The following is a 26,376-nucleotide window of genomic DNA, read 5'->3' on the forward strand; positions in this document are numbered from 1 at the left end:
TTGCTAAAGCCTGTATTCCTACATTAGGCCTGAAAAACAAGAGGCTGTATAGTGGATGCCTATTTGTTAACACTGCATCCAATTCAGTTTTCCCTACTAGCCAAAAAAATCATACCAGGGAAGTTACCAATGTAGAAGCTTTCCACACATAGATAAGGCCAGGTAGATAATTAAACAATTCCAAACACAAAACACCCATTAGAGTGGAATGCGCCTTACAAAGCCTTCCTCAGCCCACAATAGGAGAAGCTGTCTGCAATAGACCCCCTAAAATTACCAATATTCGAAATGAGCCATCCCAGAAGATTACATTTAATCAAAATCAGGGTCTGAAAGTTACAGGATAACTCTCCCAATACTAGAGAGAAGAAAACATACAATCACAATAAAAAGAAAATATAAACAATCATTATAAACAAAAATACAAACCATACAATACAAACAATCAATTGGGTAATGCTACCCAATGAAACAGAAAGCCACGTAATTCTGAGAATTAGGTTGCCTATAACCAGATCCACTATTCAAAGCACATCAAAATGCCTATCAGATAAAGTGCATCTAGAATAAATAGGCTCCTCTGGGTAAGGACTGGGATAAATGCGACATTTTAAGACAATGAAGGTAAAGAAAGCAAATCACGAGTCTCAAAAATAATCAGATTAAGAGATACGTAGAAACTGATGCTAGGTATTAGTAGAGCAAATTAAAATAATAATAATAATAATGATGGCATTTATTAAGCGCTTACTATGTGCAGAGCACTGTTCTAAGCGCTGGGGAGGTTACACGGAGATCAGGTTGCCCCAAGGGAGGCTCACAGTCTTAATCCCCATTTTACAGATGAGGGAACTGAGGCCCAGAGAAGTGAAGCGACCTGCCCAAAGTCACACAGCTAAGTGGCAGAGTCGGGACTTGAACCCATGACCTCTGACTCCAAAGCCTGTGCTCTTTCCACTGAGCCACGATGAATTACGTTCCCCATGTGGCGGGTAGAAAGGGCCGGGTCACGACCTGCGGAGGCTTATATCCACGCGGGGCACGCTGGGGATGAGGAAACGTTCTTCGGATAACGTGTCTCTTGTGAATCCGAGATCATGCTAACTGCCTTCCCCTGGTTCTCTGTGGCAAGAATGGTGGCAGTTAAACCCCTAAAAATTTGTGATTAATGGGGACTAATTGAAGATTTTAACTTTAAAAATCAAGAATCATTTTTTCTTTCTAACCTTAAATTCTGGAGTTGATACTGTATAGGCCTTAATCAATGAAAAAAAAAAAGTTGGAAACTAACATTATCTCCCCAGTTTGGGCTACATGACAAAGAAATCAGTCCAGCATTGGATACGTGTCATTATTTCCTTCTCAAGATCTTTCAGCACCTCCTCATGCAAAGCAGCTTTAGGAAATGATGCCTTGTACTTTTCCTTTCAGGAACCTAAGTTTTTTGGGTTTTTGCTTTTTCAGAGTGTAAGGTCCTTATGGGTAGGGAATGTGTCACTTGTTTGTTTGGTATTTCACAAGCAGAGGTATAGTGGATTGCATCCGGGGGGAGAGGTCGGAGGTCCCTCAACAAATGTTATTGCTGCTGCTACTACTACTACTAGAAGCAGCGTGGCTCAGTGGAAAGAGCCCGGGCTTGGGAGTCAGAGGTCATGGGCTCTAATCCTGACTCCACCACATGTCTTCTGTGTGACCTGGGACAAGTCACTTAACTTCTCTGAGCCTCAGTTCCCTCATCTGTAAATTTGGGATTAAGACTGTGAGCCCCACGTGGGACAACCTGAGCACCTTGTATCCCCCCGCCCCCCCCCCCCCGCTTAGAACAGTGCTTCGCACATAGTAAACACTTAACAAATGCCATTATTATTATTAGTACTACTACTACTGCAGAAATTTTGTTTACTGCCCTTCAGAAAATAAGTAGTTCAGTCCTCACTGCCACATTTGTGAGCTGGTCTTTCCCCCAAACATTTTCCATTTTAAGAGAACAAAGATTTTCCTTCAGTCTTAACATCACTAAATATGAGTTCATTGAACGGCTAATTTTACATGCTTTTGGTAATTTCTTCCTAAGGATTTTCAGTAGTTTACAATTACTGGTGGTGTTATGACATGAGGTACTATTGGTAATGATATAATCCGAAACAGCAAGTTCACCATTTTTTTTTACAATTTATTAGTCCCAAAGACACATCAATGTTAACCTACTGCAGTATGAAGGAGTTTTGTTATGAAAACGAGTACAAAAAAGGCTTTAAGAGGTAGATTTCAGAATAAAACAGTTCAGCAGATTACAGGTGCGGGAAGAATAAAGCATATTGGTTTGCCCACTAAACTCTTTATTTCCCCTGTGAGGGGTTTTAACATGTGTTGAAATACCACATTTGCAATATTTCCAATGAGTTTCTAATTATGGGAAGTTATTTTTGCCTATCAGCAATGTAAATACTTAGAAAGGCATAGATCCACTATGAAAAGCACAGGGTCCTACTTGGAAATGTGAGTGCCACAGATCAGGTTGAGCTCCTAGCACCTTTTCTGTTCTAGTGATCATTTTGAGAAACAGTGTAGCCTGGTAGAAAGAGCACGGGATTGAGAGACAGGAAACCTGGGTTCTGATCCCAGCTCTGCCACTTGCCATCTGTTTGACTTTGGGCAAGTCACTTCACTTCTCTGGATCTCAGTTTCCTCCTCTGTAAAATGGATGATGAAATGCCTGTTCTCCCTGTGAGCTTCATGTGGGACAGTGATTGTGTCTAATCTGAGAAGTGGCATGGTCTAATAATAATAATAATTAGGGCATTTGTTAAGCACTTACTATGTGCCAGGCACTGTTCTAAGCACTGGGGTAGATACAAGTTAGGTTGTCCCACATTGGACTCACACTTTTAATCCCCATTTTCCAGATGAGGTAACTGAGGCCCAGAGAAGTTGAATGAGTTGCCTAAGGTCTCACAGCAGACAAGCAGCCAAACCGGGATGAGAACCCAGGTTTTCTGACTCGCAGGCCTGTGTTCTAGCCACTACGCCATGCTGCTTCTCTAATGGAAAGAGCACAGGCCTGGAAGTCAGAAAACCTGGGTTCTCATCCCGGCTCGGCCGCTTGTCTGCTGTGAGACCTTAGGCAACTCATTCAACTTCTCTGGGCCTCAGTTACCTCTTTTGGAAAATGAGGATTAAGACCAAGAATCCTGTGTGAAACAGGGACTGTGTCTTCTGTTTTGTATCCACCCCAGTGCTTAGTACGGTGCCTGCACCTAGTAAGTACTTAACAAATATAATTATGCTTATTATTGTTATCATAGCTACACCCGGTGCATAGCACAGTGCTTGGCAATTGATCAATCATGGGTATTTATTGAGCGCTTACTGTGTGCACAGCACTGTTCTAAGTGCTCGGGAAACTACACTGCAACACAGTTGGTTGACACGTTCCCTGCCCACAAGATTAGTCTAGAGGAGGAGATAGCCATTAAAATAAATTATGGATTCATTCATTCAATCGTATTTATTGAGCGCTTACTGTGTGCTGAGCATTGTACTAAGCACTTGGAAAGTACAATTCAGCAATAGAGACAATCCCTGCCCATGTGCTGCTGAGGGAGAGGGAGGAGGAGAAATGAGGGCTTAGTCGGGGAAGGCCTCTTGGAGGAGGTGTGATTTTAATAAGGCTTTAAGGTGGCGAGAGTGATGGTTTGTCCTATATGAAGGGGGAGGGAGTTCTGGGCCAGAGGAAGGACATAGACAAGTGGTAGGCCATGAGATATTTGAGATTAAGGTTCAGTGAATAGATTGACATTGAAGGAGCAAAGTGTGTGGGTGCAATAGTAAATGCCTACCAAATACCACAATTATTAATATTATTGTGATCTCTAACACCCATGGAGTTAGTAGTTGCCAACTTCCCAGGAACATCTTCCTACCAACTGGAGAGTCCAGCTCTAGAACCGTGTTTTTGGTGCAGTTTTGGAGATTCAGGGAACCTCCTTTTTTGTGGCTCTGTTTTTGAGAAGCCATTTTTCAGCTGCCTGGAAAGAGTTAATACGTGGGGGTTCTGGCTTTCTATTCTCTTCCTTGGCTATTTGCCTCACTCCTGAACCTTATGCATTGCACCTAAACCCAGGTGCCAGATTGCTAAGTGATTGTGCAAGCAACTGAGGCAAGATTCGGGCTTCAATGGGTTAGAGATACAAATCAGAGAAAAGTGGAACTAGTAAGTAGGGAAAGAAAATAACATTTACGCCAGAGATTAAGAAAAGGCTACAGCCAGTGAGCCACAGGTCAATCTTTTTAAACTGCAGCATGTAATTTCAGTCTGCGAATGCTCAAACATTTATTTTCAGATCACTATATTCAAGCTTTCTGGGGTAACCAGAATAAAAGATGGAGTTCAAATATGATTTCATGTTTTCTGTAGCATCATTTTCATCCCTGGTTGCGGCACATACTCTGTCCTAATCCTCCTCGACCTCTCAGCTGCCTTCGACACTGTGGACCACCCCCTTCTCCTCAACACGCTGTCTGACCTTGGCTTCACAGACTCCGTCCTCTCCTGGTTCTCCTCTTACCTCTCCGGTCGTTCATTCTCAGTCTCTTTTTCAGGCTCCTCCTCCCCCTCCCATCCTCTTACTGTGGGGGTTCCCCAAGGTTCAGTGCTTGGTCCCCTCTGTTCTCGATCTACACGCACTCCCTTGGTGACCTCATTCGCTCCCACGGCTTCAACTATCATCTCTACGCTGATGACACCCAAATCTACATCTCTGCCCCTGCTCTCTCCCCCTATCTCCAGGCTCGCATCTCCTCCTGCCTTCAGGACATCTCCATCTGGATGTCTGCCCGCCACCTAAAGCTCAACATGTCGAAGACTGAACTCCTTGTCTTCCCTCCCAAACCCTGCCTCTCCCTGACTTTCCCATCTCTGTTGACGGCACTACCATCCTTCCCTTCACAAGCCCGCAACCTTGGTGTCATCCTCGACTCCGTTCTGTCATTCACCCCTCACATCCAAGCCGTCACCAAAACCTGCCGGTCTCAGCTCCGCAACATTGCCAAGATCCGCCCTTTCTTCTCCATCACCGCTACCCTGCTCATTCAAGCTCTCATCCTATCCCGTCTGGACTACTGCATCAGCCTTCTCTCTGATCTCCCATCCTCGTGTCTCTCCCCACTTCAATCCATACTTCATGGCGCTGCCCGGATTATCTTTGTCCAGAAACGCTCTGGGCATATTGCTCCCCTCCTCAAAAATCTCCAGTGGCTACCAATCAATCTGCGCATCAGGCAGAAACTCCTCACCCTGGGCTTCAAGGCTCTCCATCACCTCGCCCCCTCCTACCTCACCCCCCTTCTCTCCTTCTACAGCCCACCCCGCACCCTCCGCTCCTCCGCCACTAATCTCCTCACCGTACCTCGTTCTCGCCTGTCCCGCCATCGACCCCCGGCCGACGTCATCCCCCGGACCTGGAATGCCCTCCCTCTGCCCATCCCCCAAGCTAGCTCTCTTTCTCCCTTCAAGGCCCTACTGAGAGCTCACCTCCTCCAGGAGGCCTTCCCAGACTGAGCCCCGTCCTTCCTCTCCCCCTCGTCCCCCTCTCCATCCCCCCATCTTACCTCCTTCCCTTCCCCACAGCACCTGTATATATGTATATATGTTTGTACATATTTATTACTCTATTTATTTATTTATTTTACTTGTACATATCTATTCTATTTATTTTATTTTGTTAGTATGTTTGGTTTTGTTCTCTGTCTCCCCCTTTTAGACTGTGAGCCCACTGTTGGGTAGGGACTGTCTCTATATGTTGCCAATTTGTACTTCCCAAGTGCTTAGTACAGTGCTCTGCACATAGTAAGTGCTCAATAAATACGATTGATGATGATAGTAACATAATGAAGAATTGATTTCGTGTGTGGGCACCAGGCAATCTTTTAAAAACAAAAACACACACATGCACACTTCACAACTTTCCTTTGTTTTTGAAGAGAATGCTGGAGGGTTTGGTGGGGAAGGGGGTGAGTGAGATCCTATCCACACATGCCCGTGTGGCTTAAAAGACTTACACCTACCAAACAACCCGTTGTGTGTCATCTATGCCGTGCTGATACTTTTGCACGCCTCAGGGTTTGTTTCTATTTTTGAAACTCTTTCTCGGTATCCTAATCTTTCCAAAAGCTTTACCTTGAGTGATCCCTTTCCTGATTGTCACAGATTCATTCATTCAATCATATTTATTGAGTGCTTACTGTGTGCATAGCACTGTACTAAGTGCTTATCACAGAGGTCTGTCTGCTGCTGTTACTTCCCGCTGTACTACATTGTTTTAGTATAGAGAAGAAGCATGGCCTATTAGATAGAGCACGGGCCTAGGAGTAAGAAGGACCTGGGTTCTAATCCAGGCTCCACCAGTTGTCTGCAGTGTGACCTTGGGCACATCACTTCTCTGGGCCTCAGTTACCTCATCTGTAAAATAGGGATGAAGACTCTGAGCCCTATGTGGGACAGGGACTGTGGCCAGCCTGATTATCTTGTATCTACCCTAGCGCTTTGTACAATACCTGACATATAGTAAGCGCTTAACAAATACCACATTGTTTTATACTCTTGGGTCTTGAAGTGTTTATACACCCAATTCTCCCATAATTGTAGGGATAGCATTCTTGACAAACCCCACATTAAGGAAAACTCACACTGTAGCACTCACCATACAAGACATCGCAGCTGGCTGTATCCAAGTAGACTTGCAGTGTCAGACGAATGTTGCCTAATTCCTGAACAGAATCCTGGACAAAACACATTGTGAAAGTATGCGCTGTGTAGGAACTGGCTTTGTTGCCTTCCCTGCTGTATATGCCTCATTTCATTCCTCTCGCATTTCCCACCTGCTGAAGCTCTATCTCTCTTCCAAACGGGTTTGGATGAGTTTACAGACAAGAGGTCCATAATGGGTCACTTGATTTTTTAAAATGTTTTTAATGGTATTTGTTAAGCCCTTACCGTGTGCCAGGCACTGTACTAAGCACTGGGGTAGTTATGAGGCAATCAGGTTATTCACAGTCCCTGTCCTTTTCTCTTCTCCCACTCCCTTTATTCATCCCCCCCTCTCAGCCCCACAGCACTAAGCAGCTTGGCTTAGTGGAAAGAGCATGGGCATGGGAGTCAGAGGACGTGGGTTCTAATACTGGCTCCACCATTTGTCTGCTGTGTGACTTTGGGCAAGCCACTTAACTTCTCTATGTCTCAGTGACCTCTTCTGTAAAATCGGGATTAAATCTGTGAGCCCCACGTGGGACAACCTGATTACCTTGTATCTACCCCAGTGCTTAGGACAGTGCTTGGCACATAGTAAGCGCCGAACCAATACCATAATTATTATTATTACTATATCTGTAATTTATTTATTTCTATTAATATCTGTCTCCCCCTCTAGACTGTTAGCTCATTGCGGGCAGGGAATGTGTCTGTTTATTGTTATATTGTACTCTCCCAAGGGCTTAGTACATTGCTCTGCACTAAGTGCTCAATAAATACGACTGAATGAATCCCACATGGGGCTGATAGTCTTACTCCCCATTTTCCAGATGAGGCAACTGAAGCAGAGAGAAGTGAAGTAACTTGCCTGAGGTCACACAGCAGACACATGGTGGAGCTGGGATTAGAACCCAGGTCTTCTGATTCCCAGGCCTGAGCTCTTTCCACTAGGCCACACTGCTTCTCCTTAGAGAGTACCCCCTGAGGGACAGAGACTGTATCTAAAATAATAATAATGATGGTATTTGTTAAGCACTTACTATGTGGCAAGCACTGTTTTAAGCGCTGGGATAGATACCAGGTAATCAAGTTGTCCCATGTGGGGCTCACAGTCTTAATGCCCATTTTACAGATGAGGTAACTGAGGCCCAGAGAAGTTAAGTGACTTGTCCAAAGTTACACAGCTGACAAGTGGCAGAGACAGGATTAGAACCCATGACCTCTGACTCCCAGGCCCGTGTTCCCATGGGCAGGGAATGTGTCTGCTGTTGTATTATATTCTCCCAAGCTCTTAGTACAGTGCTTGTAAGTGCTCAATAAATGCCATCGATCGATTGTTGCAGAACTCAAGGAGCAGGGTTTCAAGCTCACCACCACTCATGCAGGGCTTTTCCCAATCCAACAGTCACAACAGCCATACCCTTCACAGCTTTATTAATAATAATGATAATAATAATAACATTTGTTAAGTGCTAACTACATGCTACCCAATCAATCAATGGTGTTTATTGAGCACTTTCTGTATGCAGAGCACAGTACTAAAGTGCTTAGGAAAGTACAATACAATAAAGAAGCAGCATGGTCTACTGGATAGAGCCTGGGCCTGGAAGTCAGAAAGATGTGAGTTCTAATCCTGGCTCCGTCGCTTGTCTGCTGTGTGACCTTTGGCAAGCCACTTCACTTCTCTGTGCCTCAGTTACCTCATCTATAAAATGGGGATTAGGATGTGAGCCCCACGCGGGATGTGGACTGTGTCCAACCTGATTAAACTTGTAACTACCCCAGCGCTTAGTACAGTTCCTGGTACATAGTAAGCGTTTAACAAATACCATTAACAACAGATACCATTAACAACAATAGACTTAATGGACACAATCCCCACCCATGAGGATCTTAAAAACACTGCTAGGCGTTGGAGTAAATACAAGGTAATCAGATCAGACACAGTCCCTGCAGCTCATGGGGGACTTACAGTCTAACATTCTACAAGTTGAGAAGGCCTCGTGTTGCTGGAACAAGTCACTTCACTTCTCTGTGCCTCAGTTCCTTCATCTGTAAAATGGGGATTAAGACTGTGAGCCCCATGTGGGACATGGACTGATTAGCTTTTTTTTTTCTTTAATTTTATTTGTTAAGCACTTACTATGTGCCAGGCACGGTACTAAGTGCTGGACAGATACAAGGTAATCTGGTTGGACACAGTTCACGTCCCAGATAGGGCTCACCATCTTAATCCCCGTTTTACAGATGGGATAACAGAGGAAGTGAAGTGACTTGCCCAAGGTGACACAGCAGACAAGTTGGGCAGCCGGGATTAGAACCCAGGTCCTTTCGACTCCCAGGCCCGTGCTGTACCCACTGGGCCACATCGAATCTACCGTAGCACTTCAGCATGGCATAGTGGAAAGAGGCCGGGCTTGGGAGTCAGAGGTCGTGGGTTTGAATCCAGCTCCGCCACTCTTCAACTATGTGACTTTGGGTAAGTCACTTCACTTCTCTGTGCCTCAGTTACCTCATCTGTAAAATGGGGAGTAAGACTGTGAGCCCCACATGGGACAACCTGATAACCCTGTATCTACCCCAGAGCTTAGAACAGTGCTTGGTGCATTGTAAGCGCTTACTAAATACCATCATCATTACAGTGCCTGGCACATAGTAAGTGCTTAACAAATACAATTAAAAAAAAAAAAAAACACAAGGCAGGAAGGGCAGGTGAAGGGGAGGACGGCTGCAGCTTGCCTTCCAGACACTGGGGCGCCCACTCCAAGGCCGAGGGAGCATCTGGGCCTCATGCTGCCGCTGCCTCTTTCTCCTGCAGTTATGGAACAAGGCAAGATGTAAGTTCTGGTTAGTGAGGGGTCTATGGGCCTTGCATTCTGAAGCTATTGGGGCAGCCAGCCTTCATTCTGTTGCTGCTTCTTCACCCTGCCGCACTGGAATAAGAACCACACGTAGGGTCCTGGAGTCAGCTAGCCTTGTCTGTCGTACCGTTGTGATTCATGGCTTTATTTAAAAGGCAACTTTTACAGTGAAGTTTTACGGTCCAGTGTCAAATTCCAATTTCACCTTTTTAACATTTTTTTCTTAAAGGTGATTTTAAAGGATGTGGACTCTCTTCTCTACGTAGATACCGATGTTCTTTTTCTGAGGCCCTTAGATGATATCTGGAGATTCCTGAAGAAGTTCAATTCCACCCAACTTGCTGCCATGGCACCAGAGCATGAAATTCCGAAGATTGGTTGGTATAGCCGCTTTGCTCGTCACCCTTACTATGGAAGTACTGGAGTGAATTCAGGTGTCATGTTAATGAATTTAACACGCATAAGGAATACCCAGTTTAAGGTAAGAAAATAGACAATTACTCCAGAATCCAAAAGTTATTGATTACCAAATTTCACTTTTACAAAATAACCCTTTCCAACAGTGGAGTGAGCTGATTGTCTTTTAAAGGTTGTGAAGTGCATACTTGTTCTAATTAGACATGTGATTATCTTTTTCTTGTCAAAGATGTCAGCATATTTTGTAGTCAGTTTTTATTTTTGACTCATAGATTTCCTTTATCTAGGACTAGCAAATTGCTTTTTTTTTACATTCATTCAAACATCCAAATACAACCAAGATGATAATTCCAGGGACTGGACCTTAATTAAAAAGTGAAGCAATGTGGCCTAGTGGACCTGGGACCTAATCCCAGCTCTGCTACTTGCCTAGTGTGTCACCTTGGGCAAGCCACTTTACTTTTCTGTGCCTCAGTTTCTTCAATTGTAAAATGGGATTCAATAACTGTTCTCCATCCTACTTAGACTGTGAGCCCATGTGAGCCATGATTAACTTCTATCTACCCCAATGCTTAGAACAATGCTTGGTACATAGTAAGTACTTAACAGATACAGTAAAAAAAGTCCAACTGAGGGATAGTTCCCTGGAAATATTGTATTTATTGTTCGGCGTTAGGAATATAAAGAGTTAAAATATCGGATCTCAATCATCCATTATAAGAATAATTTTCATCTTTCCATTCAAACCCTCTCTTCCCCATTGATTTTCCCATCTCTGTAGACTGTAAGCTCATTGTGGGCAGGGAATGTGTCTGTTATATTGTACTCTCCCAAGCGCTCTGTGTTCTGTACTCTGCGCACAGTAAGCGCTCAATAAATATGATTGACTGACTGATTATTAACAACACCACCATCCTCCCTGCCTTACAAGTCTACAATCTTGGCGTTATCCTTGACTCATCTTTCTCCTTCAGCCACACATTCAGTCTGTCATCAAATCCCATCATTTCTTCCTTCCCAACAACTCCAGAATCTGCCTCTTCCTCTCTGTCCAAGTTTCTTCCATGTTGATCCAAGCACTTGTCCTATCCCATCTCACCTACCGCATCAGCCTCTTCGCTGACTTCCCTGACTCCGGCCTCTCCCCCTATAGCCTCATGTGGCATACTAGATAGAGCCCGGGCCTGGGCAACGGAAGGTCACGGGTTCTAGTCCCAACTCTGCCACTCGTCTGCTTTGTGACCTTGGGCAAGTCACTTCACTTCTCTAGGCCTCGTCTGTAAAATGGAGATCGAGATTGTGAGCCCCACATGAGACAGGGACTGTGTCCAACTGGATTTGCTTGTATCCACCCCAGTGCTTAGTGCAGTGCATGCGACATAATAAGTGCTTAACGAGTACCATAATTATTACCCTGCTGCATGTATCATTTTTCAAAAATATCATTTTCTGCATTGCTCCCCGCTCCTTGAAAACCTCCAGTGGTTGCCCATCTATCTCTGCATAAACTATCGGCTATGAGACACTCAATCAACTCTTCCTCCTGCCTATCCTGGCTCCTCTCCCAATACAACTCAGCCCACACATTTGGCTCCTCTAAAGCCAACCTACTTACTGTGCCTAGATCTCATCTCTCTTGCCATCAACCCCTTGCTCATGCCCTCCCGCCTGCCCAGAAGTCCTTCCACCTTCAAATCTGACAGATCATCTCTCCCCATCTTAACCAAACCTGTGGTATTAGTTAAGTGCTTACTGTGTGCCAGGTGCTGTAATCATAATTATGGAACTTATTAAGTGCTTACTATGTGCCAAGCACTGTTTTAAGTGCTGGTGTAGATACAAATTCTGGACTGTAAACCCGGCGTGGGCAGGGATTGTCTCTCTTTATTGCTTAATTGTACTTCTCCAAGTGCTTAGTACAGTGCTCTGCACACAGTAAGCACTCAATGAATACGATTGAAGGAATGAATGAATGAAGTTAATCAGGTTGGACACAGTCCCAGTCCCATATGGGGCTCACACTCTTAATCCCCATTTTACAGATGAGGTAACTGAGGCACAGAGAAGTGAAGTGACTTACCCAAGGTCACACAGCAGACAAGTGGCAGAGCCGGCATTAAAACCCAGATCCTTCTGACTCCCAGACCCATGCTCTATCCACTAAACCATGGGGTAGATGCAAGTAAATTGAGGGGACTGTCTCTATATGTCGCCGACTTGTACTTCCCAAGCACTTAGTACAGTGCTCTGCACACAGTAAGCACTCAATAAATATGATTGAATGAATGAATGAATGAATGAGTAGACATAGCCCCTGCCCCACATGGGGCTGACAGTCTTAATCCTCATTTTACAGATGAGATAACTGAGGGCCAGAGAAGTGAAGTGACTTGCCCGAGGTCACGCAGCAAACAAATGGCAGAGCAAAGTCCTACTAAAATCATATCTCCTCCACAAGCCTTCCCTGACTAATCTCTTATCTCCCTACCCTATTTTCCCTCTTTTTTGCCTTGCCTATGCATTTGGGCCCCTACCCTCTAAGTGCTTCGATGCTCACCCCATCCCCACAGCTCTGTTTTAATGTACTCTTCCAAGTGCATAATGCAGCGCTCTGCACACAGTAAGCGCTCAGTAGATACCATAGATTGAGAAACATGGTTTTACCTGGTACTCTGTATGCTGTAAGGCACAGATAATAATGGCATCCACTAAGCATTTACTACAGCTGGGATAGATACAAGGTTATCAAATGGCAGCGTGGCTTAGTGAAAAGAGCCCAGGCTTGGGAGTCAGAGGATGTGGGTTCTAATCCCAGCTCCACCACTTGTCAGCTGTGTGACCTTGGACGAGTCACTTAACTTCTTTAAACCTCAGTTGCCTCATCTGGAAAATGGGGATTAAGACTGTGAGCACCACGTGGGACAACCCGATTACCTTGTATCTCCCCCAGTGCTTGGAAACAGTGCTTGGCACATAGTAAGTGCTTAACAAATACCATCATTATTATTAAATAGGACACAGCCCCATCCCATAAGTGCTTATCCCCGTGTTTCAGATGAGGAAACTGAGGTCCAGAAGAGTTTTGTTCATTCAATTCAATCGTATCTGTTGAGCACTTACTGTGTGCAGAATACTGTACTAAGATTCCGGTTTACTTGTTTGATGTATGTCTCCCCACTTCTAGACCGTGAGCCCACTGTGGGCAGGGATTGTCTCTCTTTGTTGCTAAATTGTGCTTCCATTCATTCATTCAATCATATTTATTGAGCACTTTCTGTGTGCAGAGCACTGTACTAAGTACTTGGGAAATACAAATGGGCAACATATAGAGATGGTCCCTACCCAACAACGGGCTCACAGTCTAGAAAATAATGAGCGCAGTCCCCCACTACCACAAATTATGCAGTCGAGTTTTCCGCATTTGGGGAAATGGCAGAGGTCAGCACACCTGGAGTACAATGGATAAGCCTTCCCCTGGGAAACCCACCTACGTGATCATGGCATCGCCTCTGCCAGATGAGCGCTTTTCAAACGCTTAGTACAGTGCTCTGCACACAGTAAGCACTCAATAAATACAACTGAATGAATGAATGAATGAATGAGAGTACAGTACAATAATAAACAGACACATTCCCTGCCCACAATGAGCTTACAGTCTAGAATCTGTGACTTGCCCAAAGTCACACAGCAGCCAGTGGCAGAATTGGGACTAGAACCCAGATCTTCTAGAGCCCATGGTCATGGGCTCGAATCCCAGCTCTGCCACTTGTCAGCTGTTTGACCTTGGGCAAGCCACTTAACTTCTCTGTGCCTCATTTACGTCATCTGTAAAATGGGGATTAAGACTGTGAGCCCCACATGGGACAACCTGATCACCTTGTATCCCCCCAGTGCTTAGAACAGTGCTTCGCACATAGTAAGCGCTTAACAAATACTATTATTATTATTATTATTATTATTATTATTATTATTATCTCTGACTCCCAGACTCGGGGCAGGGGGTGGGGTGGGAGGCTTTCCATTAGGCACACTGACTCCCCAGAGCCCGGGGTTTAGAAATCCCACTGATTTCAGACTGAATAGTGCTTTGTAGGCTTGTGAGTGTGTGGGGATATGTGGGTGTGAACACAATGTGCCCTCTGTCATCCAAGTGGAGGAGAAAATGGGCTGTTGGTGAGTTACACCTCCAGAAAAACCCCTGTTAACCCCTGGGCCCTCAGAGACCAGCCCAGAGCTCACAGAAGGATTTAGGGAGCCAAGAAGGTGATCTCAGTCTTCTCCGATAGATCCTGCAGAGAGGAAAAGAACCCCACCCTGACTGGAAATTCAGGGTGTGAAAGGTAGAAGCTTGTGGTTTTCACAGGAAGCATCAAGGTATGAATGTCAGGGATTCATCAGGACGCAGCTCCAGAAGGGAAGCTGGGTAAAGATTCAAGGTGCTAATGCCAGATTTTGTATGACAAAGGGCCATACTGGATAAATGCAAATGTTGTGTGTTAAGGCTCGTGGAGTGCTTGGTTTCTTTCTGGGCCTGGTGGCTATTTTGAGAGGGGGCTGTCACAGTGGGGTCCTTTTAAGTCCTTTTGCTTAGAGCTACTTTTTTTATGGTATTTGTTAAGCACTTATTATATGCCAGGCACTGTACTGAGCTCGTTGTAGGCAGGGAATGTGTCTCTGTCTATTGTTGTATTGTACTCTCCCAGGTGCTTAGTACAGTGCTCTGCACATGGTAAAAGTGCTCTGCACACAGTAAGTGCTCAAGAAATACGATTGAATGAATGAAGGAAGTGCTGGGGTAGGTTGGTCACAGTACATGCATGTCCGACATAGGCCTCGCAGTCTTAATCTCCATTTTACAGATGAGGTAACTGAGGCCCAGAGAAGTGAAGTGACTCGCCCAAGGTCACACACCCGACAAATGGCAGAGCCGGGATTAGATCCCAGGTCCTTCTGACTCCCAGGCCCAGGCTCTATCCGCTAAGCCACACTGCTTCTCTGTTCTTCCTCTGTCTCTTACCTTCTGACTGTGAACATTCCCAAGGTTTTGCTTTGGGTCTTCTACTCCTCCTGCTTCACGCCCACTTTCTGGGCATCTCAGTTACCACCTTTATGCAGATGACCCTGAAATCTGTCTCTCTAGCTCCGGCTGCTCATCTGGAATTTATTTATTTGTATTCATGCCTGTCTCCCCCTCTAGACTGTCAGCTCGTTGTGGGCAGGGAATGTGTCTGCTTATTGTCATATTGTACTCTTCCCCAGGTCTTGTACAGTGCTCTGCAAACAGTAAGTGCTCAATAAGTAGGATCAAATGAATGAATATATTCCCTGCCTACAACGAGCCTACAGTTTAGGGAGGGAGGGAGACATTAGAGGGTTTCCCCAACTAAGCCCTCATTTCCTCTCCCCCCTCTTCCATACACTTTTTGTACCCTTTATTCACCCCACCCTCAGGCCCACAGCGCACAGCACTTAAGGGAAGCAGCATTGGCAGAGTGGATGGAGCCCAGGCCTGGGAGTCAGAGAGTCATGGGTCTCAATCCTCGCTCTGCCACTTGTCTGCTGTGTGACCTCGGGCAAGTAACTTCACTTCTCTGGGCCTCCATTACCTCATCTGCGAAATGGGGATTGAGACTGTGAGCCCCCTATGGGACAGGGATCGTGTCCAACCCAATTTGCTCATATCCACCCCAGCGCTTAGTTCAGTGCCTGGCATGTAGCAAGTGCTTAACAGATACTACATTTATTATTATTATGTATGTATCCGTAATTTATTTTAATGTCTGTCCTGTTCTTATTTTTCCTAGATCTTTAGGTCAAGGATAGCCTTACTCTTGGGTCAGCCCTCAGGGGTATTGGATATAGACGTGATTCTCTTTAATGTACCTGCATGTATCTAAGGTAGTGTTCTGACTTTTCTTTTTTTACAGAATAGCATGATAGCAACGGGCTTGACGTGGGAGAATATGCTGTTTCCTCTGTACCAGAAATACAAGAATTTCATCACATGGGGAGACCAGGATTTATTAAATATTATTTTTTACTTTAACCCAGGTTATGTAGATTTTTCTTTTTAGAATGTTATTTGCTTGCTTACATTAATTTAGAATTAAAGTGCTTTAACTGTCCACAGCATCAGTTATGCATTTTGATGGCCTTACCGTAAAAGCTGATATTGGCCAAAATGGCCAGATATTGGAAAACTCCATTCCTAGACTAAAGATTTCCTTATCAAAGAAGATCAGTCACGGTATTTAAGTTTGGGGGTGTTGGGTGTGCTCTTAGCCTGATTCTCCCTCCATCCAAACCGCTACCCTGCTCGTTCAAGCTCTCATCCTATCCCGTCTGGACTACTGCATCAGCCTCCTCTCTGATCTCCCATCCTCGTGTCTCTCCCCACTTCAGTCCTCTGGGCATGTTACTCCCCTCCTCAAAAATCTCCAGTGGCTACCAATCAATCTGTGCATCAGGCAGAAACTCCTCATCCTTGGCTTCAAGGCTCTCCATCACCTCGCCCCCTCCTACCTCACCTCCCTTCTCTCCTTTTTTTTTTATAATGGTATTTATTAAGCGCTTACTACATGCAAAGCACTGTTCTAAGCGCTGGGGAGATTACAAGGTGATCAGGTTGTTCCACAGGGGGCTAACAGTCTTAATCCTCATTTTACAGATGAGGGAACTGAGGCCCAGAGAAGTTAAGTGACTTGCCCAAAGTCACACAGCTGACAAGTGGCTGAGCTGGCATTTGAACCCATGACCTCTGACTCCAAAGCCCGTGCTCTTTCCACTGAGCCACGCTGCTTCTCCTTCTACAGCCCAGCCCGCACCCTCCGCTCCTCTGCCGCTAATCTCCTCACCGTGCCTCGTTCTCGCCTGTCTCGCCGTCGACCCCTGGCCCACATCATCCCCCTGGCCTGGAATGCCCTCCCTCCGCACATCCGCCAAGCTAGCTCTCTTCCTCCCTTCAAGGCCCTACTGAGAGCTCACCTCCTCCAGGAGGCCTTCCCAGACTGAGCTCCCTCCTTCCTCTCCCCCTCATCCCCCTCTCCATCCCCCCGTCTTACCTCCTTCCCTTCCCCACAGCACCTGTATATATGTATATATGTTTGTACATATTTATTGCTCTATTTATGTATTTATTTATTTTACTTGTACATATCTATTCTATTTATTTTATTTTGTTAGTATGTTTGGTTTTGTTCTCTGTCTCCCCCTTTTAGACTGTGAGCCCACTGTTGGGTAGGGACTGTCTCTATATGTTGCCAATTTGTACTTCCCAAGCACTTAGTACAGTGCTCAGCACACAGTAAGCGCTCAATAAATACGATTGATTGATTGATTGATTCAATAGTATGTACTGAGTATCTAATGTAATAATAATAGTAATGATGGCATTTAAGCGTTTTCTATGTGCCAGGCACTGTACTAAGTGCTGGGATGGATATAAGCAAATTGGGTTGGACACAGTCCCTGTCCCATGTGGGGCTCACAGTCTCAATCCCCATTTGACAGATGAGGGAACTGAGGTCCAGAGAAGTGAAGTGACTTGCTCAAGGTCACACAGCAGATAGGTGGCAGAGCCGGGATTAGAATCTATGACCTTCTGACTCCCAGGCCCATGCTCTAGCCACTACACCATTGCAGAGCACTGTAAGCATTCAGGAGCTTGATGACATCCCTGCCTTCGAGGAGTTCACAGTATAGCTGGAGGAGCCAGGAACAAAATAATTTACAGGGAATGTGTGTACTGACTCACATAAACTCCTTGAACGAGTCGTCTACACACGCTGCCTCGAATTCCTCAACACCAACTCTCTCCTCGACCCCCTCCAGTCTGGCTTCCGTCCCCTACATTCCACGGAAACTGCCCTCTCAAAGGTCACCAGTGACCTCCTGCTTGCCAAATCCAATGGCTCATACTCAGTCCTAATCCTCCTCGACCTCTCAGCTGCCTTCGACACTGTGGACCACCCCCTTCTCCTCAACACGCTATCCAACCTTGGCTTCACAGACTCCGTCCTCTCCTGGTTTTCCTCTTATCCCTCCGGTCGTTCATTCTCAGTCTCTTTTGCAGGCTCCTCCTCCCCCTCCCATCCCCTTACTGTGGGGGTTCCTCAAGGTTCAGTTCTTGGCCCCCTTCTGTTCTCGACCTACACTCACTCCCTTGGTGACCTCATTCGCTCCCACAGCTTCAACTATCATCTCTACGCTGATGACACCCAAATCTACATCTCTGCCCCTGCTTTCTCCCCCTCCCTCCAGGCTCGCATCTCCTCCTGCCTTCAGGACATCTCCATCTGGATGTCTGCCCGCCACCTAAAACTCAACATGTCCAAGACTGAACTCCTTGTCTTCCCTCCCAAACCCTGCCCTCTCCCTGTCTTTCCCATCACTGTTGACAGCACTACCATCCTTCCCATCTCACAAGCCCGCAACCTTGGTGTCATCCTCAACTCCGCTCTCTCGTTCACCCCTCACATCCAAGCCGTCACCAAAACCTGCCAGTCTCAGCTCCGCAACATTGCCAAGATCTGCCCTTTCCTCTCCATCCAAACCGCTACCCTGCTCGTTCAAGCTCTCATCCTATCCTGTCTGGACTACTGTATCAGCCTCCTCTCCGATCTCCCATCCGCTTGTCTCTCCCCACTTCAATCCATACTTCACGCCGCTGCCCGGATTGTCTTTGTCCAGAAACGCTCTGGGCATGTTACTCCCCTCCTCAAAAATCTCCAGTGGCTACCAATCAATCTGCGCATCAGGCAGAAACTCCTCACTCTTGGCTTCAAGGCTCTCCATCACCTCGCCCCCACTACCTCACCTCCCTTCTCTCCTTCTATAGCCCAGCCCGCACCCTCCGCTCCTCTGCCGCTTATCTCCTCACCATGCCTCGTTCTCGCCTGTCCCGCCGTCGACCCCCAGCCCATGTCCTCCCCCTGGCCTGGAATGCCCTCCCTCCCCACGTCCGCCAAGCTAGCTCTCTTCCTCCCTTCAAGGCCCTACTGAGAGCTCACCTCCTCCAGGAGGCCTTCCCAAACTGAACCCCCTCCTTCCTCTCCCCCTCCTGCCCTTTTCTATCCCCCCGCCTTACCTCCTTCCCTTCCCCACAGCACCTGTATATATGTATATATGTTTGTACGTATTTATTACTCTATTTATTTTACTTGTACATATCTATTCTATATATTTTATTTTGTTAATATGTTTTGTTTTGTTCTCTGTCTCCCCCTTCTAGACTGTGAGCCCACTGTTGGGTAGGGACTGTCTCTATATGTTGCCAACTTGTACTTCCCAAGTGCTTAGTACAGTGCTCTGCACACAGTAAGTGCTCAATAAATACGATTGATTGATTGTTAGGTCAAACTCTCCCAGGTGCTTAGTCCAGTGTTCTTCCCACAGTAAGCGCTTGATAGATACGATCGATCGATTGACTGTCAGAGAAAGAGAATGGAAAGATGGATAAATGGATTAGTAAGTGCTTAAATAGGAGGGTGGGTAAGTCAATAAGTACAGAAGTGCTACAGGTGGTTGTGAGACCGTAGGGTGGAGGTGGTAGTTGGGAATGTATAACCTGGGGAGAAGAAAAATCGACTGGAAAACATCTCCTGGAGAGAAGAGATTGCAGGAAGTCTTTGAAATGTGGAAGGCTGTGGTATGGTGGGTTTGAAGTGGGAGGGAGTCCCAGGAAGGGGAGGGGGCTTAAGCAAGAGATCGGCTTTAGGAGAAACAAGAGTGAGGTGCAGTGGGTAGTTTCCCTTGAGGGAACATAAAAAGTACAGAGAGCATGGATAAGAGGGAGCAAGATGACGGAGTGCATTACAGCCAGGGGTCTTAGAGTCTGCTTCCCCTGCTACACTGTAAGATCTGTAAGGTCAGGGATCATTTCTACTAACATGGTGGATGGGAAGGAGGAAAAAGAGATGGCCTGATTATTTCCCCCTCCTCAAGCCTGGGACTGAGGGAGAAAACATACTTAAGGCTGCCTTGAAAAAAAAAAAGAACCTCAAGACTCGTAAACTCCTGGAGGGTGAGGATCATGTCTACTAATTTTATTGTCGCCTCCCAATTGCTTAATATAGTGCTCTTCCTAGAGTGAGCACTCAATAAATGCTATTGATTGGCCATCTGCCTGTTGCAGAGTGAGGTAATGGACTAGTAAGGGGAGAAAACTGGAGGCAGTGAGATCAGAGAGGAAGTTAATGTAACAGTCTAGTCAGGGTATGAACAGTGCCTGAGCGAAGCACTTCTGAGTGTGACATTTGTTTTAATCTAGAGCATCACAAGGTGCTGTAATTTGAAAAATAACCCCAGGCTGGGGTTTTGCCTCTTTTTAAGAGAGAAATCAAGAAAAGAGTAATTTCCAAGCAAGTAGGATTTAAAAATGACCAAGAGTGTGGTAGGATGATTTTTTGCTATCGTTTACTGTTCTGGGATTAGGAAAGTGATAGCTGAGGATTTGAAATGGTGTGGTCTGAAGTATATTACAAAACCGGTAGGTTCCTGAGAATATGAGTGGATTAAACTGTAAACTTTCTGACGGCAGGGAATGTGTCTACCAACTCTATTACACTATACTCAAGTGATTAGTACAGTCCTCTGCACACAGTAAGTACTCAAACAATATGACTGATTGGAAATATGGGAAAGGATCAATTCAGAGTGCAAATGTTAATAACCAGGGTGCTTTGGAAATTTTACAGTGATTACTAATGATTTTGAGCCAATAGAAAACTTTTCTAGCTATGTAAGACAGCAAGGATATGTACTTTAAAGTCAACTTTAAATACTTCCGGGAGCAATTGGGGTAAATGTCCCTTTTGAAAGTTTAGACTGGAAATCATTAAATGACAAATTGCACCGATATGGCCTGGAATGTTAGAAACATATATAGGCATAGTCCAGGTCCCAGCCAAATACTATTAATAATAATAATAATTGTGGCATTTGTTAAGCACTTATATGCCAGGCACCGAACTGAGTGCTGGGGTGGATACCAGTAAATTGGGTTGGACACAGTCCCTGTCCCACGTGGGGCTCACAGTCTTAATTCCCATTTCACAGATGAGGTAACAGGCCCAGATAAGTTAAGTGACTTGCCCAAGGCCACACAGTGGATAAGAGCCAGGATTAGAACCCAGATCCTTCTAACCCCCAGGTCCGTACTCTTTCCACTAGGCCACGCTGCTTCTGTATTACAGAGAGAGAGTGAGAGAGAGAGAGAAAGAGAGAGATTATAGAGAAGCAGCATGGCTCAATGGAAACAGCACGGGCTTGGGAGACAGAGGTCATGAGTTCTACTTCCGGCTCTGCCATTTGTCAGCTGTGTGACTCTGGGCAAGTCACTTAATTTCTCTGTGCCTCAGTTCCCTCATCTGTAAAATGGGGATTAAGACTGTGAGCCCCATGTGGGACAACCTGATTACCTTGTATCCCCCCCAGTGCTTAGAACAGTGCTTGGCACATAGTAAGTGCTTAACAAATACCATCATTATTATCATTACAACCCAGGAATACAGCCATTATTAGCTGACATCTCAACAACCCAAGGCATCATTGAAAGATGCCAGAGCAGTTGAAGAATTTATGATCACTCCACCACCAGCTAAATTTGGGGGATTCAGATGTCTTGCATCAATTTTAAAGAAAACAATTGAATTTATTAAAGTGATTGACGATCCTTATGGAGGGAGGAGTTCGAAGGTACACCAAGGTGTTCAGGAGAAGTTGGCCTGCCGCAAGGTACTTTATGAAGACAAGAAGGAGGCTGTGGCTAACTCTAAATTGAAGGAATTTTTCACTAAAGTTAAAAATCCTCTACCAGTCAGAATAGAAAAGTTCTACTTCTGCAACCTCCTGTAAAGATTCATAATCATACTACAGTTTTTTGTTATGAGCAAGGAACCTGTCTGCTAATTCCATAGTAGCGGACTCTCCTAAGTGCCTGGTTCAGTGCTCTGCACCTAGTAGCCATTCAATAAATACCATTGATTGCTCTGCATACAGTAAGCAGTCAATAAGTGCCATCAATTGATTGCTTGATCGATTATCCTCAAGGAGTTTGAACTGCAGCAGCAAAGATCGTCTGAAATTTCACTCTGCCATCATTTTTAGGATTAAAAGTTTGGACACCCTAGTAGTGGAAGCCCTAGTACTATCTTTTGTAAAATAAGATTGCTTCCCAGACTGGTATTGATCATTTGAAATGAAATAAGGATCCTAGGCCCATTTCTTTGCAGATTTATGGAGGTTTTCTTTCTGAATCCTAAATGGATCTGTCCAGGTCTCCCCTAGAAAATAGAATTATAGTAATAAGGCAGATGATTTGTAATACTCTAGCATTTTTCATGTCAGCATCTGAGAATACTTTCCAGTTATTTAACGTGCGTGTAATTGGCCGTGTGGAGAAGGGGTGAAAAAAATGTGGATGGTTCAGCACAACCTATCACCACCACTGGATAAACAAATCATATGCATGTTATGCTAACAGCAGCCTAATCCTTCCCTGCTTCAATCAATCAACCAATCAATTATATTTATTGAGTGCTTACTGTGTGCAGAGCACTGTACTAAGCGCTTGGGAGAGTACGGTATAACAGAGTTTGGAGACACATTCCCTGCCCACAACGAGCACGGGCTTGGACTCATGGGTTCTAATCCTGACTCCGCCGCTTGTCAGCTGTGTGACTTTGGGCAAGTCACTTAACTTCTCTGTGCCTCAGTTACCTCATCTGTAAAATGGGGATTAAGACTGTGAGCCCCACGTGGGACAACCTGATCATCTTGTATCCACCCCAGTGCTTAGAACAGTGCTTCACATATAGAAAGTGTTTAACAAATGCCATTATAATAGTAATAATAATTAACGAGTTGACGGTCTAGAGGGAGAGACAGGCATTAATGTAAATAAATCAATTATGGATATGTGAATAATTGTATTTCCTTGTTGAACCCTACACTGAAGGTATATATATTTGATTAAGCAGCTCCATATTTGAGACGTGAACAAAATCTAGACTATTAAATACCTGCTATGGAAATTGCTATGCATTCTGGGAGGGAATAACACAATGAAATTAGACAACGAATGACCACAGGAAATGAGACTCCCCACCGCCCCCCCCATATGTATTTTCTTTATCTTTTTAAAAAAATTAGAAGTATCCCCTTTTTCCCCCCTCTTATGTTCCATTCAATTAATTCTTAGTTCAAAGTAAACTGAGCATCAATATAGCAGGACTAAGAAATTATGTGAGTCACCAGAAGTACTTAAAAGTAATCATTTAAATTCCTAGGAACTCAATTAGGAACTTAAAATTCAAAAGCCTGTGTTTATTTTTTTTGTTACCAGAGTGTCTCTATGTGTTTCCCTGCCAGTGGAACTACAGACCTGACCATTGCATGTATGGAAGCAACTGTAAAGGAGCAGAAGAAGAAGGGATATCTGTTCTTCACGGCAACCGAGGTGTCTATCATGATTCTAAACAGCCTACGTTCAAAGCACTCTATGAAGTGATGCGTGATGTAAGTACTTGATGTAGATATAAATTCCCTCATTTCTCAGCGTGGCTCAATGGACTATTTGTAGACCATCAGTTAGCACCTACATTGTGTCATTAGCACAGCCCTTTTGAAAACCAACGAGACAAATTTGCAGGTGAAAATTCAGAATGCTAAGTTAGTTTGATCTTAACCAAATTTGAATGTGGACACCTCTTTCCCCCATCCTTCCTCCTCATTTTTATATCTTTAGTTGTCAAAGGTGTGAATGGGGGAGAAATCGCTCCAGCTTGTACTAGCCGCACAGATATTTAGGCCAGATAATGCCCCAGCCGGAAGGCATCATAGTGCGAATGAAAGAGGTACTTAAGTGTAAGGGCTTTCTGTGAGTAGTTGTACATGCGATTTTTCAGTTTCTTTTCCCAAGTGTCTTGGTTTGAAACTGAGCAAAGTCCAGTATTTTATTTCCATTCTGGATGCTAAAGAGTTTACTTCTGTACCCTTACGCCCCTGAACCGGACCAGGACAGAATACTCATGACACTTAATGGGCTGTCCTCAAAAGAGATGCGGAGAGTGGAGGTGGCTAAAACCCCCAATACCGTACTATCAAGGAGGAGAGAGCATTGTTTTCAGTCTGTTTTCGAAACTAATCCTGCAGTCTCAAGCTTTCACCAGAAGCCCTCCCTATCCCATACCTCCCTGTCATGTATCTCCTGCGTTCACACCCAGCCCACTGTACTCCTGTACTCACTCCCAAAGAAATAGGAGTCCTTCTGGAAGAGAGAACAGAAGCTGCCAGAGCAAGTGACGAGAGAGCAACCCCTGAGCCCTCATCATCCATCCCCAGATTGCAAACCTCTGGTGTACAAGTTCCAATCTTTAATCCTCCCTTTGTCATTGTCCATGGGAAAACCATCTTAGAATTTCTTTCAAGTGAGAGGAGTCATCGTTTGGTTTGAAGATGGCACTGCCGAAGGTGAGACTGCATCCCTGAGTGGGTCTTTGAAAGAGAATCTCTTGCTCACTCACCCACTGGGCCTGTGGAAACACAGGAATGTGCCTTCTCTGGCCCTTTGCCATTTGGGTGAGCATTGCTCAGGCTCCAGTGACTGAGTTAAAGGTACGCCCTACCGCCAGTAGATCATGTGCTCGAGTTGTTTTTGCAATTGCGGTGATGGTTTCCACAGAGCCATCCACACTCTCTTGCCAAGGCCCCCACCTACCTCGTGGCACACACTGCAAGAGCAGCAGACTCCACTGTATCCTCACCCATTTGGCGAAGGTCATAGTCTCCCATCGTAAACGACAGATCCATTCAAACATATTAGTTGAGCGCTTATTGTGTGCAAAGCACTGCACTAAGCACTTAAGCACTGCACTAAGCACTTAAGCACTGTACTAAGATGAGCATTGGTCCAGTCATAGAGACTTTAGGACCAAGAACTTGCACGGAGGAATTCATTTTCGCAAAAATGCTTTGCATTCTATTATTCCGCCCAGTCACCACCCCACCCCTTCAGCTCCTACTTCAGTGAGAAAAGACCTCTCAGAAAACGAGGTGCATCTGAATTCTGTCTCCATGAGCCATCCATCGTCAGACGGGTCCTGCCTCACCTATTGCTGTGATAGCGACTCTTCACCCAGCTGGTTCGTGTGCTATAAGTGGGGTCCTACTTTCTGAGCGATAACACCTTGCCATCCTGAAGCGCCCCGGTCAGAAGGGGTACAGCCCAGAAGGGATGCTTGTGGAGGAGGATGGAAAAGGTTGAAAATCCCCACCCTGATTTTACAGTCAGGAAGATCTGAGTGGGGGAAATCATGATTTTCCAGAGTTCCCCCCTTTTTAGGCTGGGCCATTGGAAGGACCCATTAAAAAATTAAAAAAAAAAGAAATCACACACTCTACATACTTCCCTCCTATTGCCTGGATCCATCCGTACTCTGTGGTTGACTACCGATGTACGAAAAATTGGCAATCAAAAGGGGTTCAGTAGCGGAAGGTGTTGGTTGCAAATAGGGACAGGGTGGGGAAGTGGAAAATGAACCGAAGAACGTCACCCCCTAAATCTTGTGAGATTCATAACAAACGTGAACCAAAACAGACAGAAATTGAGTCTTGCTTTCACCTTGCAAAAGAAACAAGGTTTATCTCATCTCGTCTGGCTGCACCTATGGAGATACGATTTGGATTCTCTGGTGCATTAAGAACAAAGCTAAGAACGGTGATTCCTCTTCTGCTGTGACTCCCGACTGTTTGAGTCCAGTAAAGTAGCTTGCTTTTTTTTAAAAAAAAATAGCCTTTTCCATCTATGAAATTAACCTATTTTGGTTTTTGTATCTTTCAGTTTCCCTTTGGAGACAATCTCTTTCAATCCATGTATTACCCTCTCCAGGAGAAGTTTTTGGAAAATGTGCACACGTTATGTGGAAGAATTCCACAAGTTTTTCTGCAGCAGATTGAAAAAACAATGAAAAGAGTTTATGAAAAACATGTAATTGTACATGTCAGGTCCAATAACATTAATTGAATATATTGTCTCTTTTAATCTTGCATTGATTTACGTTCTCAGCTATGCTTTATCTCAGTAAGGAAATATAAAATTTGAAGCAGGCTGGAAATTCTTTCATGCTACATATTTCTGATGCTCTCTGAATGTCAGTATTGTATGCATTGGTCAGTTACCAAATAGTGTTGAAATTCGCCACCACCGTTCATCTTCCTCAAGAAAATAAGCTTTTTTGTATTTTTTTGGAAGAAATATTTATGCTTCATTATCATTTGGGGTGCTCAATTAAGGGTGGTGCAGATGACGATACCAGTAAACTTAAACATCATTACAGCGGTAGAAGCAAGCTA

General features: G+C 44.9%; 1 protein-coding gene and 1 non-coding gene across 2 annotated transcripts in view; one reads left to right on the top strand and one right to left on the bottom strand.

The window, feature by feature from the left end:
• The window catches only part of GXYLT2 (glucoside xylosyltransferase 2), a 73,991-nt gene extending 47,944 nt beyond the window's left edge, over nucleotides 1-26,047 (top strand). Inside the window, exons 4-7 of the mRNA XM_038740340.1 lie at nucleotides 9,839-10,090; nucleotides 15,954-16,077; nucleotides 23,369-23,541; nucleotides 25,865-26,047. Coding sequence (XP_038596268.1) covers nucleotides 9,839-10,090; nucleotides 15,954-16,077; nucleotides 23,369-23,541; nucleotides 25,865-26,047 — 732 coding nt within the window. The remainder of the gene's footprint in view (nucleotides 1-9,838; nucleotides 10,091-15,953; nucleotides 16,078-23,368; nucleotides 23,542-25,864) is intronic.
• LOC119920253 lies at nucleotides 13,389-13,550 on the bottom strand. The gene has a single exon (XR_005448011.1). It is a non-coding gene; the product is annotated as a U1 spliceosomal RNA (small nuclear RNA).
• Nucleotides 26,048-26,376: the final 329 nt, after the last annotated feature.

The sequence above is a fragment of the Tachyglossus aculeatus genome, chromosome X1, assembly GCF_015852505.1.
Source record: "Tachyglossus aculeatus isolate mTacAcu1 chromosome X1, mTacAcu1.pri, whole genome shotgun sequence".
NCBI classification, from domain to species: Eukaryota; Metazoa; Chordata; class Mammalia; order Monotremata; family Tachyglossidae; genus Tachyglossus; species Tachyglossus aculeatus.